Genomic DNA, 15,308 nt, shown 5'->3' on the forward strand with positions numbered 1-15,308 from the left:
GATGATCTTGGCGGGATTGAATACCTCAGTTTAAAAAAGGCCCTTTTCAGGGCCACAAATTAAAAATATGAGGGTGATTTTCAAGGCAGCAAATTTAAAAAAAGGCAGAACTATAAACAGTTATAAATAACATTATAAATACAAGCTAACATCCATTAGAAAATAAAATATGAAAGTGTCCCACCAGTAGCCGAATGTTTAAGATCGCTGAATACTGGTAGTTTGACATTGTTTGAATCCAAGCGAACAAGCTGGATTCATGGTCAGTTTTTGTGGTTTTTCCCATGTATAACGTGAATATGCACCCGTTCCCTTTAGAAAGTCCTCCACAAATATATCTCACCCCGTAGTCAGATAGCTCTGTGCTTTGCCATATTCAAATCACATAACCTAACCAATATGGAAGTACTGATCAATTAACTATGTTAGAAGGAACAAGGATTTCTGTCTAAAGGATGAGATGTCTTCGTGGAGACTTTATAAGGGTAAAGGACTTCTTCTTTTATATAATACACTGAGATGCTCCAATGCAGAGCTTACAGTCATTACATTACAGTTTAATTTTTTAATAATTTAGTTCATATGAACATTTGCTCTTCGTTATAACTAGCAAAAGACCTTTCTAATGTTATATTTTTAACTGATTGGTATAAGATCATTTATGTCTTAATTTTTATGTTTGTTTAACAATTTTAAAGTTTTTAATATTTTTCTAATATCTTGAAATTTTTAATGTAAACTCTTTAGTTGTTAGACTGTAATCCGAAGATCTCAGTTTCCAGTATTTTTATTTATTAGGATAAGAATTACTGTAGGAAAGTGATTGTCTGGGCAGGACTGGAAGAGTATGTGTCTTAGGAGACAATACAGGATATAATTTTTATTGATGTCTGTCACAAAATATAATCAGAGTTTTTAAATAATCGTAAATTAAAATCAAATTAACATCTCTAGAAAATAAAAATCGCTATTTTTCTCTGGTTCACTGTTTCAGAAGCAACAAACTGTGTAAACTCTTAAAAATTGAAAGAAAATAACTTCTACCAGATTTTCTAAATTTATATATTTTACTTTTAACTGAGCGAACGGTCTTGGGAAAAAAATTTAACCCAAACTACAAGGAATACATTGTTAGCTCTTCCGTTTCAAGTTTTAAGTAATGATTCGGGTTTTAAATGTCATCAAATTAATATGCGTCATATTTAGATTAGAGTGAAACATTTCATATAAATTAAGACAATAACATGCCCTACATTGTACACTACAATTAACTAACAATTTCAACTGCAGCTTCATTGCATAAAATGCTTGTTACTTAAAAATACACTGGTTTTCGCAAGAAGTCGCTAAATGTGTAGCGAATTGGAGGAATTTAATTTCCTTGGGCAGTTTGGTGCATATGTATAACTTGAAGAACAGGGTGAAAAGCCGTAAAAAGGTCATTCCAACCTTGTATGTGTTCTCAGGTTAGCTTGTCATGAAGTATAGTATTGTCATCTTTGCATGTCATTTACTTTCTGTACATTATTTGAGGTTGTCAAGTCAGCATTCATTTTTGCATTTTTCAGGTGGTAGAATATGCTAAATGGAAATGAAGTAAAGTAAACAAATTAGGCAACTTGACTTCCTCCCCCTTCCTCTGAAGCTGTTATGTGTCCATCCTTATGAGTCAAATCAAGTGGCAGAAAATAATCTTGAAGTTCATATTTTGAAGTAACAGGCTTAAGTAGAGTTTGCTGTGTAAATCTCAGTTCCATTCTTGCTGACCATGTTGATGAAACCTTTCCTTTCTTGACAAAAATGTGATATTTTTTGTGGATGTTAATTTCATTATAAAATGTTAATTTCATTATAAAATGCAAATCTTTATTGATTCTGTAGAAGAAAATCAAGGCTTATTAAGAATCATTCAATTTTCATGTTTCACTAACCAAAAAGAAGTTTTCCCCATCCCCTTGTTTTTTAAGCACATTGATGTGATGTGTTATTCTTATGTTAATTTCATTATTGAATACATTAATGCCATAGAATGGAATCAAGGTGTATTAAAACTTTTTTTGGCTTTCTTGTTTCAACTAACCAAAAATAAGTTTTGCCCTTGTTTTTTTAAGGCCGCTAATTCATATTTTAGTATTCATTCTTGTTCTTTTTTTATGTAGAGACTTTTCGAGACTCAAGCTATCTCAATGTTTTTTACTGATAGTATGAGAAAGCATTCCTTTTTAAGAATACAGTCAAAAGTCGTTAATCCGGACTCGTCGGGACTTGGCGATTCCGAATTATCGATTTTTCCGGATTATAGATCATCAGTTTAAATCTGGTAAAATGGCATGCAGAAATTATAAAATTAAAAATGTGAAATCGTAATTTATGAAATAAAGAACAATTATGATCTAAAGGGTATCAAAATTTACAAAAAAAAAAAGGCTTAATATTTATTTGTTTACTTTATTAAACATTTCTTTCAATGTAAGTTGTTTAAGTTGCTTCGTTTTTCTTTAATTCTATAAACAGACATAATTTTTTCTTCAGTTACAAAATTCCGCTGTTCAAGTAATATAATTGCTGTGTCGAGAATACCGACTAATTTGTCAATCGAAATTTTTTCGTTTTCAATAACCTCTGTGTCACTTTCTTCACTATCGGAAGCGAATTATAATGACAAAGAATTTGATTTAAATCATATCAAAGACAGAGTACATCGAGATGAAATACTACATTTAGTAAGGAATTATAAGCCAAATAAAATAAAAACATCTGCCCTGAAGATAAGGATAGTGCTGACAGATCAACTTCCAATTCATTGTGCGCCGCGGCGTTTCCCCCACCGCCGCCGGAGAGCAGCGTGAAATTGATAAACAGATTTCGGAATGGTTAGAGAAACGAAAGATATGCCTTTATCAATTTTTTGCAGCAATTCCACTTTTTGTTTAATGGACTTCGAAACATACTTTCGCTTTGTAGATCCTTTACATATTAGTAAATATATATCGGAAATTCTATTTGACATAATCGAAAGTTCAAGCTTACTTTTATAAAATTTCTCTAACAGTCTGCAAAAAATAATAAGCTGGATCCAATTCGAAGATTAAGGAATAACGCAATCTGCAACATTAACTGAATTAGATAATTTTAGCTTAGCTTATACCGTCCGTTATACATTAAACGCACATGCATAAACATATTATGAGCATGCGCACACGCATATTCGCAATTGTAAAGGTCTTACGCGCATGCGTCTACGCGACGCATGCGCAGAAATTTTGTAGCTTTGAGGTCCGGATTATAGATCATTCCGGATTATGGGTGTCCGAATTAACAACTTTTGACTGTAGTAGCTTTCTGCCATTCGGTCGTTTTTTCATTTTAGTGTATTCTGTATTCATTTGATTTTTAACTTTCTTTACTCATGATGAATGTATAGCAGTTCTTGATATTTGGTTTATTACAAGTTTGTTAAGTTAGGAGACTGTTGTAATTTTACTTCAACTTTTTCACATCACATTCGCCCAAAATGTCGGACCATTCAGACATCAGCAGGTTGTCCAAACCCCTGAATAATTTTTTACCTAGTACTACCTAGTACCATGGCTCATTGCTCATTACTTATCATCATAGTTCATGGCTCATTGCTCTAGGGAGTTCTTAAATGAAATGCCAATTATTCTTTCAAAGCAACTAAAAGCAGTTCTGTTATTTGAGTGCACCTTCCTTATCCTTTGATTTGATTATTGTCAATGTTTAGCTATTAATGCTCACAGCTGCAATCCTCTCCTAAGTAAGTAGTACTAAAACCACACCCTAAGTAAGTAGTAGTAAAACCACACTAAGATCCCAAGGATAAAAGTTAACACTTTACTTAAGTAGGTTATTGTTAGCTCTGTAGCATTCTACTTGGCATGGGGAAAGGAAACGCATTCCAACAAAAATGCGGCGTATGTATGGGCATTTCAGACGTTTGAGTGAAACGGGTATTTGCCTGTACTGGATGCGAAAGAGTTGTAGAATGCAGAGTTGTATTGGAAGAAGAGGTTTTGAAATCTTCTTTGACTATTTATCTTAAAATTATTTATTTCTTCTAATCCTTTTTCCTTTGAGGGCTAATAAATTTGCTACCTGCAATATGTAAATGTTTCATAAAAATAATTTTTGTTTCTACCTGCTATAGGTTGGTCTGGTGCAGGCCTTGGTGCTGCAGAGCAAGGTATTCAAGATCCAGTAGATGCTGGTGATGTGAGAGATCGGCAAGATATGTACAAAGGTATAGGTGTAAATCTCAATGATCCATATGAGAACTTTCGTAAAAGCAAAGGCCAAGCTTTTATCAATCGCATGAAAGCCCGTGCGGAAGAGCTCGGAAAGATATGATCAGATCTTTGGTTTTATTTTACAATAAATAATGTCATTTATTATTCTGTGTTTTGATTATGGTCTTTATGAAAAAGTCAATTGTAATTCTTCACCTTAATGCTGAAGGGACAATAATTGAACTTAAAAGGATGTACGACCTTTTTTAGAAATAGATGATATTTACATAATATATGTTTTGATATATTAAATATAAAAGAGCATTTTTATGTAAAAAAAAGTGCTCTTATTATGTACATGTTATGTTGATTACTGTAATTTTCAGACAAGTGTACTTACTGAAAACTCACCAAAAACAATGTGGAGGAGATTTTTATAACCACTCTTACACAAACAATTAAGCCTCCAAATGGCTTGAATGTGTATACATAAGATTTATTTTCACTTTGCAAGTGTTATACATAGTGGGCCAGTCCATATGTAATATTATTTTTTTTCCTTATTTGCAACAATATAAAGTTCTGCATGATTGTTTTTATCAGCTTTGCTCAACTTATTTAGACTCCATTCACATTTAAGTTGTTAAAATTGTTTAGTAAGTTCTGCATAGATCACCAGATATGAGTTTGAAATAACAAATGAGATTTTGCATTATAACTGTTCTTAGAAAAACAGCAATTCCTAAACTAAATAGTTGCTAATGATGACAAATGGATCCTTTACAGAAATGTGAAACATAAAAGAAGGTGAGTTGATCAAAACAGGTATAGCTGTATGTTTGGTGGAATATAGAAGAAATTTTTAATGAACTACTGTCTGAAAATAAAAACATCTCTAAAAAGATGTATTGTTAACAACTGACATGGGTAAAGCCAATTGTTGATGATGAAAAAAGATCAGCACTAACAGAATTTTTTTTTTCCCTCAGCAGCAGTAAATGACTTCACCATAGCATGAGGAACATTTAAACAAATTAAGAGAATTTAAATGAGAAATTTTGTCTCATCCACCATATTCTCTTTATCTGATGTTGTCAGATAATTTCTCTAAAGAAATCAAAACCTTCAAAAACACCTTGGTAGAAAAATTTGGAATCTTATATTTGAATTCTTTCGGTTGACTACGACAATAAAATTTCTATCACCATATTATTAAAAATTGAAATTAAGATGGTTATTGTAGTAAATAAGGCTAAAATTAAATTTGATTTTTGTGTTTGCATCTAAAATTTACTGTAAAAAGCCACATTACTTGTGAAGTGACTATTTTGTGTTATATTTTATTTTAAAATATTTTAGAGGTATTTATATTACAAAAGAAGCAGTATTGGAACATAATTTGCAAAAAAGTGAGCCTTTAAAATTTTTTGTCTTGGAAATGATTTTCACGTATATTGTTCATCAGACAATGCCCCAAGAAAGCTGTTTATAAGCATTGCAAGAAGCTCTAAACATCAGTCATTTTTCAGTGTAAAACTCAAAGATATGTGTTAACATTATCAGTCTATTTACAGTGGTGGCCAAAATTGTGGACGCTTTTGGAAATTTTTGTTTTTGAACATTGTATGCTTATAGAAAATGTTACGTTTCGCAAAATGCAAACTTGTATATATCATTTTAACCCGTGAGCACATGCAACGGGTATGTCATACCCATGTACATTTTTCTTTTTGTATATTTCTCACCCATTCTTTCATAAAAGGACGAAACTTGGTGTAGCTGAATTCAAGGTCACATACTTAAATGGGGGAAATTCCTGAGGTGACAGGTGCAACGGTTTTTTAGGAACAGCATTGCTCGGGCATGTCATACCCGCGCGTGTACTCGCATTTCTCAGTGAGTCACTTCGCACTTCTCGTTTTCAAGCTTTTAGTATAGGTTTTTCTTGAGTTGTAAGCATGGTGCTGTATATTCCTTAGAATGAAGAGATGAAAAGATTGAGAAATGAAAACTTCTTGAAACAGTTTCTTCTGATGAGGATTCATTTAGTGAAGACGATGAAGATGTTGATGATGAAGAATATAATAGTAATTATGATTCATCCATAGAGAGTAGTGATTCAGATACAGAAACAGAAAATGAAACTTTGGAATGTAGCAATGAGTTTTATGTTGGAAAAAATGGAGTAAAATGGAACAAAAATAAATTCCGGACTAATGTTAGAATTGGAGCCAAAAATATTATAACTAAACTCCCTGAAAATACGAAGTATTCTAAAGACGTGTCAACACCGTTAGTTTCCTGGTCACTGCTTATCGATGAAAATATGTTAAAACATGTTTTCGACAATACAAATATTTATATTGATTCAGTACGTGGAAGTTTCACTCGTGAACGGGATGCGAAAACAACAAATGAGTTGGAAATCAAAGCTTTAATTGGATTGCTGTATTTATGTGGAGTTTATAAATCATCTCATAATGAAACGAAGTGATTTGTGGGCAACAGACAGAACGGGAACGGACATATTTCGGGAAACAATGCCAGTGAACCGATTCCTCTTTCTTTTACGATGCCTCCGTTTTGATGACATTAGAGATCGTCCCAGTAGAAGAAACGCTGATAAATTAGCTCCGACTAGAGAAGTTTTCGGAAATTTTGTCACAAATTGCCAAAAGGCTTATACTGTAGGAGAGTATGTGACCATTGATGAGAAGTTGGAATCATTCAGAGGTGGTTGTTCCTTCAAACAATATATGCCCAACAAGCCAGCAAAGTATGGCATAAAAATATTTGCTCTTGTAGACGCAAAGGGATTTTATACCTGGGGTATGGAAATTTATGCTGGTAAACAACCAGATGGGCCATTTCAAGTTTTAAAAGGTGCAAGCGAAGTTGTCAAACGTTTAATAAGGCCCTTATACAACTCTGGTCGAAATTTAACAGTTGGTAATTGGTATATAGGATATGAATTATCTCAAGATCTCCTTAAGAAGAAAATTATGATAGTAGGTACAATGTGTAAAAATAACAGAGAAATCCCACTTGAGTTTCTGGCAAAGAAAAGAGAAGTATATTCTTCAATTTTTGGTTTTCAGAAAGAAGCAACACTTGTATCTTATGTGCCGAAAAAAAATAAGAGTGTGCTCCTGTTATCAACAATGCATTCCGGCGATCAAATCGATGAATCTACTGGGAAATCTAAAAATCCTGAAATCATTACATTCTATAACATGACAAAAGGAGCAGTCGATGTTGTAGATGAGATGGCAGCTGCGTATTCTACACCAAGAGTAGCACGTCGATGGCCTATGGTGATTTTCTTCTCAGTGTTAAATGTGGCTGCCATTAATGCAAGAATAATTCTACTATCAAAGAAGGAACCACCAATGGAATACCGTACCAGGCGTACTTTTCTCAAAGCCTTAGGGATGCAGCTAGTAGAAAGTGTTCAAAATGAACGACGACCAGCATCTGTAGTTCCTGATTCTAGACAAACACTGACCAGCATCTGTAGTTCCTGATTCTAGACAAACACTGACCACCGATAAACATGTTAACACAATGAACCATCCCCAAAAAAACCTTAAATTATTTACAAGAGGTGTATAGAGTGCCCCAAGAAAAAAGATAGAAAGATTAGATTCATTTGTGAAAATTGTAGCAAAAGTATATGTATGGAACATATGACCTCATTTTGTAAACAATGTTAAAAAAATTGTAAGTAAATAATTTTACCTCTCCTTATTCTTTCATATTTTGTCTGAAATGAAGTATTAACTTGGTTTTACATTTTAATTTCTTTTAAAAACCGATTAATTTTATTCGGCAAATTTTTAATTCCAAACTTTTTAGTCGGGTATGACATACCCGGCGCGTGTTCTCGTGTTCGTCGGATCAGTGCGTGTGCTCGCGGGTTAAAGAGAATTTATTACTGAATTAAATACAAAACAGAAAATTCAATTATTTGCAATACAAAAAACGTTATATGTACTTTAATATAAATAAAAAACACAGTTTTGAAGTGGTTTGTAATGTCTAGCTTTCCTGGCCAATCACTGTTCTTGTTCTGAGAACCAATCAAATGTTAGTAACTGCCGTAGAAGCTGACATCATGTTTACACTTGAAACAATTCATTATTTTTCTTTGTTCTGTAGAAGGAGGACCTGTTTCTTATACACTGCAATTACAAGTAGGAATTTTTGTAAAAATTTTTAATATTTAGTCAAGAAGCAATAACATCAAATAAAAGAGTAGATTGGACACCTAGAAAGAGATGTAATATTGTGTTACGAGAAAGTGGTCTTTCCTATGCTGAAATTGCAAGACAGGTGAGTGGTTCAGCGACTACATCTGGAGTCCGAAAGTTTTGTTTATGTATCAGGAGACAAATTCAATAAAAAAACAAAGAAGGAAAAGGCCGAAAAAGGTGCACCACATCTATTGATGACAGAAGAATAAGAAGACTATGTCTCCAAGATAGAAAAATGTCATCAGCGGCCATCAGAAGTGATCTGAATGATGCTGGTGCTTCTGTCAGTTCAAGAACAATCAGGAGAAGATTAACAGATGCTGGACTGAGAGGTAGAATTCCACGAAAAAAGCCTTAATTTTCAGCAATAATAATAATAAAAAAGACTACAGTGGGCAAAGGAACACATTAATTGGACAGATGATCAGTGGTCACAAGTTATATGGAGTAATGAAACTAAGATATCGTTATTCGGTAGTGATGGGCGAAAATATGTAAGACATAGAATAGGAGAAGAGCTACATCCTGACTGCATTCAAGCAACTGTGAAGAACCCAGTTAATGTTATGATTTGTTCATGAATGTCACCAGATGGTATTGGTCACCTTCATGTCATCGATGGGACACTGAATGCCAGAAAATACATTGACACTATTCTAGAACCAAAACTTCTACCTTCCATCAGAGATCTCTTTCCCAACAATGCTTCGTTTATTTGTTTATTTTTCAGCAGGATTCTGCTCCTTGCCACACGGCCAAAATATCGAAAGAGTGGTTTCGTGCAAAGAGCATTAAATTGTTGTCATGGCCAGGAAACAATCCTGATCTCAATCCTATTGAAAATTTGTGGCACCCTTTGAAAACTCTCGTCCGAACGAGGTGCCCATCAAATAAAAGGGAACTAATTGAGGCTATAATTGTTTCCTGGCATCATGTAATAACAAAAGAAGAGCTTAAAACTCTTGTCAGCTCAATGAAACGTCAATGTGAAGCTGTAATAAAAAATAAAGGGTACCCTACTAAGTACTGATAACTCACTGCAATCATCACTATCTAATGTATATCGATAACTATTATCATTTAACTTTTTTTGTATTGCAAATAATTGAATTTTGTGTTTTGTATTGAATTCAGTAATAAATTCTCTTTAAAATGATATATACAAGTTTGCATTTTGTGAAACGTAACGCTTTCTATAAGCATACAAAGTTCAAAAACATTTATTGCTTTCGTAGTGCCACACATGATGAACAAAATTGAGCTTCCACTGCACTGCATATGAGTCTCACTTCCTGCACAACATAAATCGCTGCTTTGTATATCTAGCAGTTTTGGGTTGTATTGAATGCTCTTTTTTTTTTTTTTTTTTTTTTTTTTTTTTTAACCTTTATCTGCTTAAAATACTTTCTCTGGATTATTCGTAAAAAGTGTTTATGGAAAATCAAAAATGGTTATGCTTTATGCTGTTTGTGTAAACAAAGTTCTGCTGCTTGCTATCTTTCAGCATGATTTAAGAGTGTTTCGTTTTCAGTAATGGTCCACCTGTTACACATTAAAATATTTCACCTTTGAATTGAAAAGAAAATATTTATATATATTACTCAAAATTAAATCTTCTCAAAGGCATTTTAATGTTCATGCATTTGTATATGCATATAGTTTTTTAAATGTGACTGCTTTAAATGCATTACTTGTAAAGTAAAACACAAATGTCATCAGAAATAAAGATGAAATGTTATAATTTTGCAAAATGTAAAGTTGTCAAATATGCCTTAATATGAATTAGAAATCATTAAATAAGTAATGTTACTCTAACTAATTATAACTGCAGTCACAAACTTGTTGGTGACATTCATTACTTCAAGTGCAAGAGAGGGGGGAGACCCACAGCCAGCTGTGATGGAAATTACATACAGTGATACTGTATTCCATGTGCTTTATGCAGAATATGAATTTAGAGTTTTAAGATCATTTGTGTATCAGATTTGAAAGCTAAAATGGGCTCTTTAGTGCTGCAGTAAGTGCAGTTTTCACAGAATATTTCTAGTGGGTTCTGTTTTCATGTTAGACAGATTGGAGCTGTGTCATATAAAAACATGCTTTTTATATATGTTTTAATGCATTATGGCAAAGCATTCTTAAGCTGTCTAAAGCTTTGTGGAGGGCTTTCTAAGAAAAACTGGTTCATATTTGTGTAATACTTGGGAAAATCACAAATAGCCTTGCAACCAGCCTGCCCACCAGGATTCAAAGTAAAGTCAAATCACTAATATATGACATAAATGCAGAGGCATTACTGTACATATAAATATTTTTGCTGATCCTTTTATATATGAACAAATCTTTAAATTATTTGTCATGCCATATGGTAATATTAAATACTAAAATTTAAATAGATAAGTGCTGGTGCTTTTAATTGCTTGATAAAATTTAACTACGATAGAGTTTTTTTTTTCTGTTAATGTTAAAATCTTTTTGTTTTAAGACACTTCTTGTCTTTCTAAAACAAATAATTGACCCCATCATGCTAGAGGGGAATAAAGTACTGCAGGAAAAGAATTAAGAAAATCTAAAAAATCTGAAAGGTTTCAGGTTTTAAATTGAGTCCAAAGGGGCATTTTCTTTAAAGTTTTGTGTGTTACCTTTCTTTATTGAATATCATGTTCTATATGTACTCAAACTTCAAAATAATTTTTAAATGAGCATATCTGTAGGATTTCCGATACAGTGTCTGACATGCTGGAGATAAAAATGTTTTTTTCGTACAGTGTTGCCATTGTTCACTTTGAAATCATTTACTTTTTTAATCAAAAATCTGTTGAAGTATTACAAAATATGAAATCGATAATAAAACAAATTTCAAATTCAAATGAGGGGTTTCACATGCCCATATTCTATGGAAGATTACATTATTCAAATTTCGATGGCTCTAGGTATCATTGTTTTATCACAATGCAAGAAACATACATACATGTATGCAGATTCTTCATTATTTAATTTCTTTAAATATAATACAGGGCGATAATATTTGATGGCAACAATTTGAAAAGTGAAACAATGCAATCATGAATCAATGCCAAAACAAGATTAATAGTCCTTCTGGGCAAATTGCCCCATTGGACTAGGGTTATACTTTTTATGTAAACATATAAAATAAAACTCTAAATAAGTGGAACCACTTCCATCAAAATATTTAAAAGTTTGTGTAAATGGGTTGTCCTTCCTCATACTCCTGAAAACCATTGAAATCTCTAATTCTGAGGGAATTTTATTTTTTCATTTATAAATTATTTCAAGAAGCTGCATTAAGTTTTACTTCTGTTCTGCAAAGCACAAAAAATATGCTTACCCACAGAAAAATTCCATAAAGAAACCATTTGTTTTCCTAGCTGTACAATTCGTTTCTTTGATAATGAAATTAATTTTCACTTACATAGACAAAAAAATTAAATATGGAATTCTGTGTTTATTTTTTTAATTAAACAAAGACATTTTATATACAGTAAGACCCCGCTTAACGCTGTTTCGGTTTAGCGCTCTTTTATTTCAACCTCAGGATTCCCCGAAATTGCTCGCAGCGTGAACTATGGGGATTCCTCGAAATTGTGTGTAGCGGTAGGTTTCCAAATAACATATCCGAAACTTTGTAGTTATGTTTCTTGTTTGGTGCGGTGAGGTGCTGTACGGAAGCATTTTTATCATTTGAAACATTTGTTGACATTATTGTAAGTATAAATTTACATAATACTATAATGATTAATACAGTGACAAATATTATGATCTTTAGTTTTTATCATGGGTGATAATAAAAAACAAGAAAAGAAAGCAACCAGAAAAAGCATTTCACTGGAAACTAAAATGCAAGTGATTAAAGATTAGATTCTGGTGAGAGTCAATCTCAAATTAGTGCTGTATTGAATTTGGCAACTTCAACAATAAGGACAATTCTTAAGAATAAAGAAAAAATACTGTCATCGGCAACTGCAACTACGTCAAGTTCTGCAACTAGAATTACCCGTTCTAGAAATAACATTATAGAGGAAGTGGAAAAACGACTGTCTATATGGATTGACGACGAAATTGAACGCAATATGCCATTAAGCCAATCTATCATAATGCCTTCTTGAAAAAAAAGGTAGAAAATTGGAAACACAGAATAGACTGAATGATCTGACTGGCTTAGAATTTTATTTGTTTTTATAAATATATTCGTTTATATTGTTTTTATTTTTGTAAGAAATAAATATTTGGTTTTATTTTTATTAAAAAACATTATTAAATTTAATACCTAACCAATTTTCTATCCATCTTCCCCTAACTCCATTATTTACATGTTAAGATAGCCTCGTTTAGCGCTGTTTCGCATTACGCTCTACTTTGATGGAACGGATCCCCCGCGTTAAGCGGGGTCTTACTGTATATTTAAAATAGACAAAACTTATTCTGCTGGATTAAAATGAATTAAATCATTTTTTTTTAAACTGCAGTAAAATATAAAATTAACAATATAATTTGCTCCACCATAGTTCACATGAAGTACAGATGCCATAATACAGGAAAATGAATATTCATATTAGCAAGGATAAATTATACAGTTTCACAAAAAATGCCAGTGCTCAAAAGACTGTCATTCCTCAGGCCTTTAAGGGATGCAGATAAAAGAGTGTGATCTCTGAAGCCTTTCAGCCTCCACAGTAGACCAGAAGTAACTTAAGCATCCCATTGACCATATTCAACTGTTGGAATAGAATAAATTTAAAATCATCAATCCTTTTAATGACTGAGCATCATATTATCATATTTAGGATTACTATATTACAAAAAATTAATTTAATTTTTTTGTCTGTGTTAGTTTTTCAAATATGCAGCAATGGTGTAATTTTTCACAGCAGAATTATTTCTTCTGAAATAAGTTTAATTCATAAGATATCTACATGATTTTTTTATAAATTAATATCTTATAAATTCTCAAACAAAAATGCATCTTAATAGAAGTTATTTTATCATGAACAAAGGTTTTGATAAAATAATTCTTATGTGATATAATTGGATAAAAGGCATAGGAAAGTAAAATTAAGGAAACAAAAAAGAAATGCATACATTGATGCCGAATTTGAAGCAAATTTTTAAATAAACATTTTGGTATTCCAGATCAGATATTTTATTATTTGTCATAGCAGGATTTGAATAAAATATCCAGATGAAAATGAAGATGCAAGTTTTTATCAGTGAAGTATCAAAACTATGTGTTCATAGTTTGGAATATGATAAGTGTTTGTTTGAAAGAGGGTGATTACTTTATTTGATGAACTTTATTTATGAACTGGATCTTTTATTATATATGATCCCAGGTTTTGACTGAGTTTTAACCTGAGACTGATTGAAAAGTTTATCCTGTCATGAAACTGGTGTAATATCTAAAAGAATGCAGTGTAAAATTCTGTAGTGATGTTCCTCTTTTGGTGAAGAAATATACTGATTAATTGAATATTGACAGTATTAGATGATAAATGTTTTCCTTATTAATTTTTCATTGAGAATATTATTGATATCCCATGATTTGAAAGAATTTTGATCAATGTTCTTTCAAGTGTGTACTACAGACTATTGTATTATCATTAATTAAAATATGACTTCATAGTTCAAAAGGATATTTAACCTAAGGAGTTGTTTTGGAAATTTATTGGTGACAGGTTTTGGTCTAGTATGCATCCATATAAAATACATTAAAATTAGGCCTTATTTATGTTATCCTTTATAATAATATGATAAAAATCACTTTAATATTATGGAAAAGAAGTATTGAAATTCACAATTTAAAAAATATTTGAAATGTCCTTTTTTTCGCATAGTTTTTATGAAAGGTTGATAATATAGTGAGCTTTTTGTGTTGCATTTCTGATTAAATAAGATTGTAATTTTCATGTTATATGGTAATTAACACATTCACAAGTAAAAAAGCTGTTAACATATTTTTCCATGAGTAAAATATTTTCTTTATGGCAGTACAAATTAAAATGATAGCATTTAAATAGTTAGTGATTTTTTGTTCATTATCATTGATTTTCGTTCCTTAAGTTGATGTTTTCCTGTTATTGATATTTCATAAAACACAAATCTTTTATCTTAATTTACCATCATCATGTATGTAATATGGAAAAAAATAAGATAAAATAATTATTCAAGATTTACATTAATATGCATCTGTTTATGAAGCTAAAATATGAACTACTGAATTTTCATTCTAAATACAATAATATCCTTAATTCAAATTGTAATTTGTTGCTTGACTAGTGATAGAAGTGGTGATCAAGGTGATTTTCCTTCGACTTTGTATTAAAATAGACAGGCTTGTATTAGATATTAAAATTTCACTAAAATAATAATGTCTGTATTCATTTGCATTTAATAAAAGTTTTAGTATGAATGGAATTAAAATATATAATAACTGCATGGAATGAAATGATTATTAATGTTAACAAGCGTATGTAATTTACACCATAATTATGAAGTTAAACAATCTTTAAAGATGAAAAAAAGCCAGTCTGATACAAGGTTTATTTTCCTCTTTGAAACACCTCATAGCAGGCTTCCCCTTCCCCTTTACCTGGTTGTTGCTGCTTGGTGGTCATCCAGATCAAGTCTTCAAATACATTCTGCCTAGCTTAGATGAACTTTAACCTTTTAAGTAATACTGAACTCATCATTTCCCTGTGTAAATAAAGCCAGTATCTTCAAGAATGCTTTGGTTCTGAAATTTCTGATCATCAAATGCGAGTTCCTAACCCACACGAAAAATTCTTGAGCA

General features: G+C 31.7%; 2 protein-coding genes across 4 annotated transcripts in view; one reads left to right on the plus strand and one right to left on the minus strand.

Moving 5' to 3' along the window:
* The window catches only part of scaf6 (SR-related CTD associated factor 6), an 84,130-nt gene extending 79,718 nt beyond the window's left edge, over nucleotides 1-4,412 (plus strand). For both annotated transcript variants that reach the window (XM_035366194.2, XM_035366195.2), the window contains one exon: nucleotides 4,169-4,412. In XM_035366194.2, the coding sequence (XP_035222085.2) occupies nucleotides 4,169-4,368 (200 nt within the window). In that variant the 3' untranslated portion in view covers nucleotides 4,369-4,412. The remainder of the gene's footprint in view (nucleotides 1-4,168) is intronic.
* Nucleotides 1-15,308, minus strand: part of GABA-B-R1 (gamma-aminobutyric acid type B receptor subunit 1) — a 78,173-nt gene that overhangs the window by 2,425 nt on the left and 60,440 nt on the right. Inside the window, exon 17 of one of the 2 annotated variants that reach the window (XM_035366193.2) lies at nucleotides 11,947-13,236. The exons of the other annotated variant lie outside the window; for it this stretch is intronic. Coding sequence (XP_035222084.1) covers nucleotides 13,183-13,236 — 54 coding nt within the window. The 3' untranslated portion in view covers nucleotides 11,947-13,182. Of the gene's footprint in view, nucleotides 1-11,946; nucleotides 13,237-15,308 lie in introns of those variants that run through there. 2 annotated transcript variants of the gene reach the window in all.

This window comes from Stegodyphus dumicola, chromosome 2, assembly GCF_044657685.1.
Source record: "Stegodyphus dumicola isolate Sdum_Otavi_A_Nest chromosome 2, ASM4465768v1".
Taxonomy (NCBI): domain Eukaryota; kingdom Metazoa; phylum Arthropoda; class Arachnida; order Araneae; family Eresidae; genus Stegodyphus; species Stegodyphus dumicola.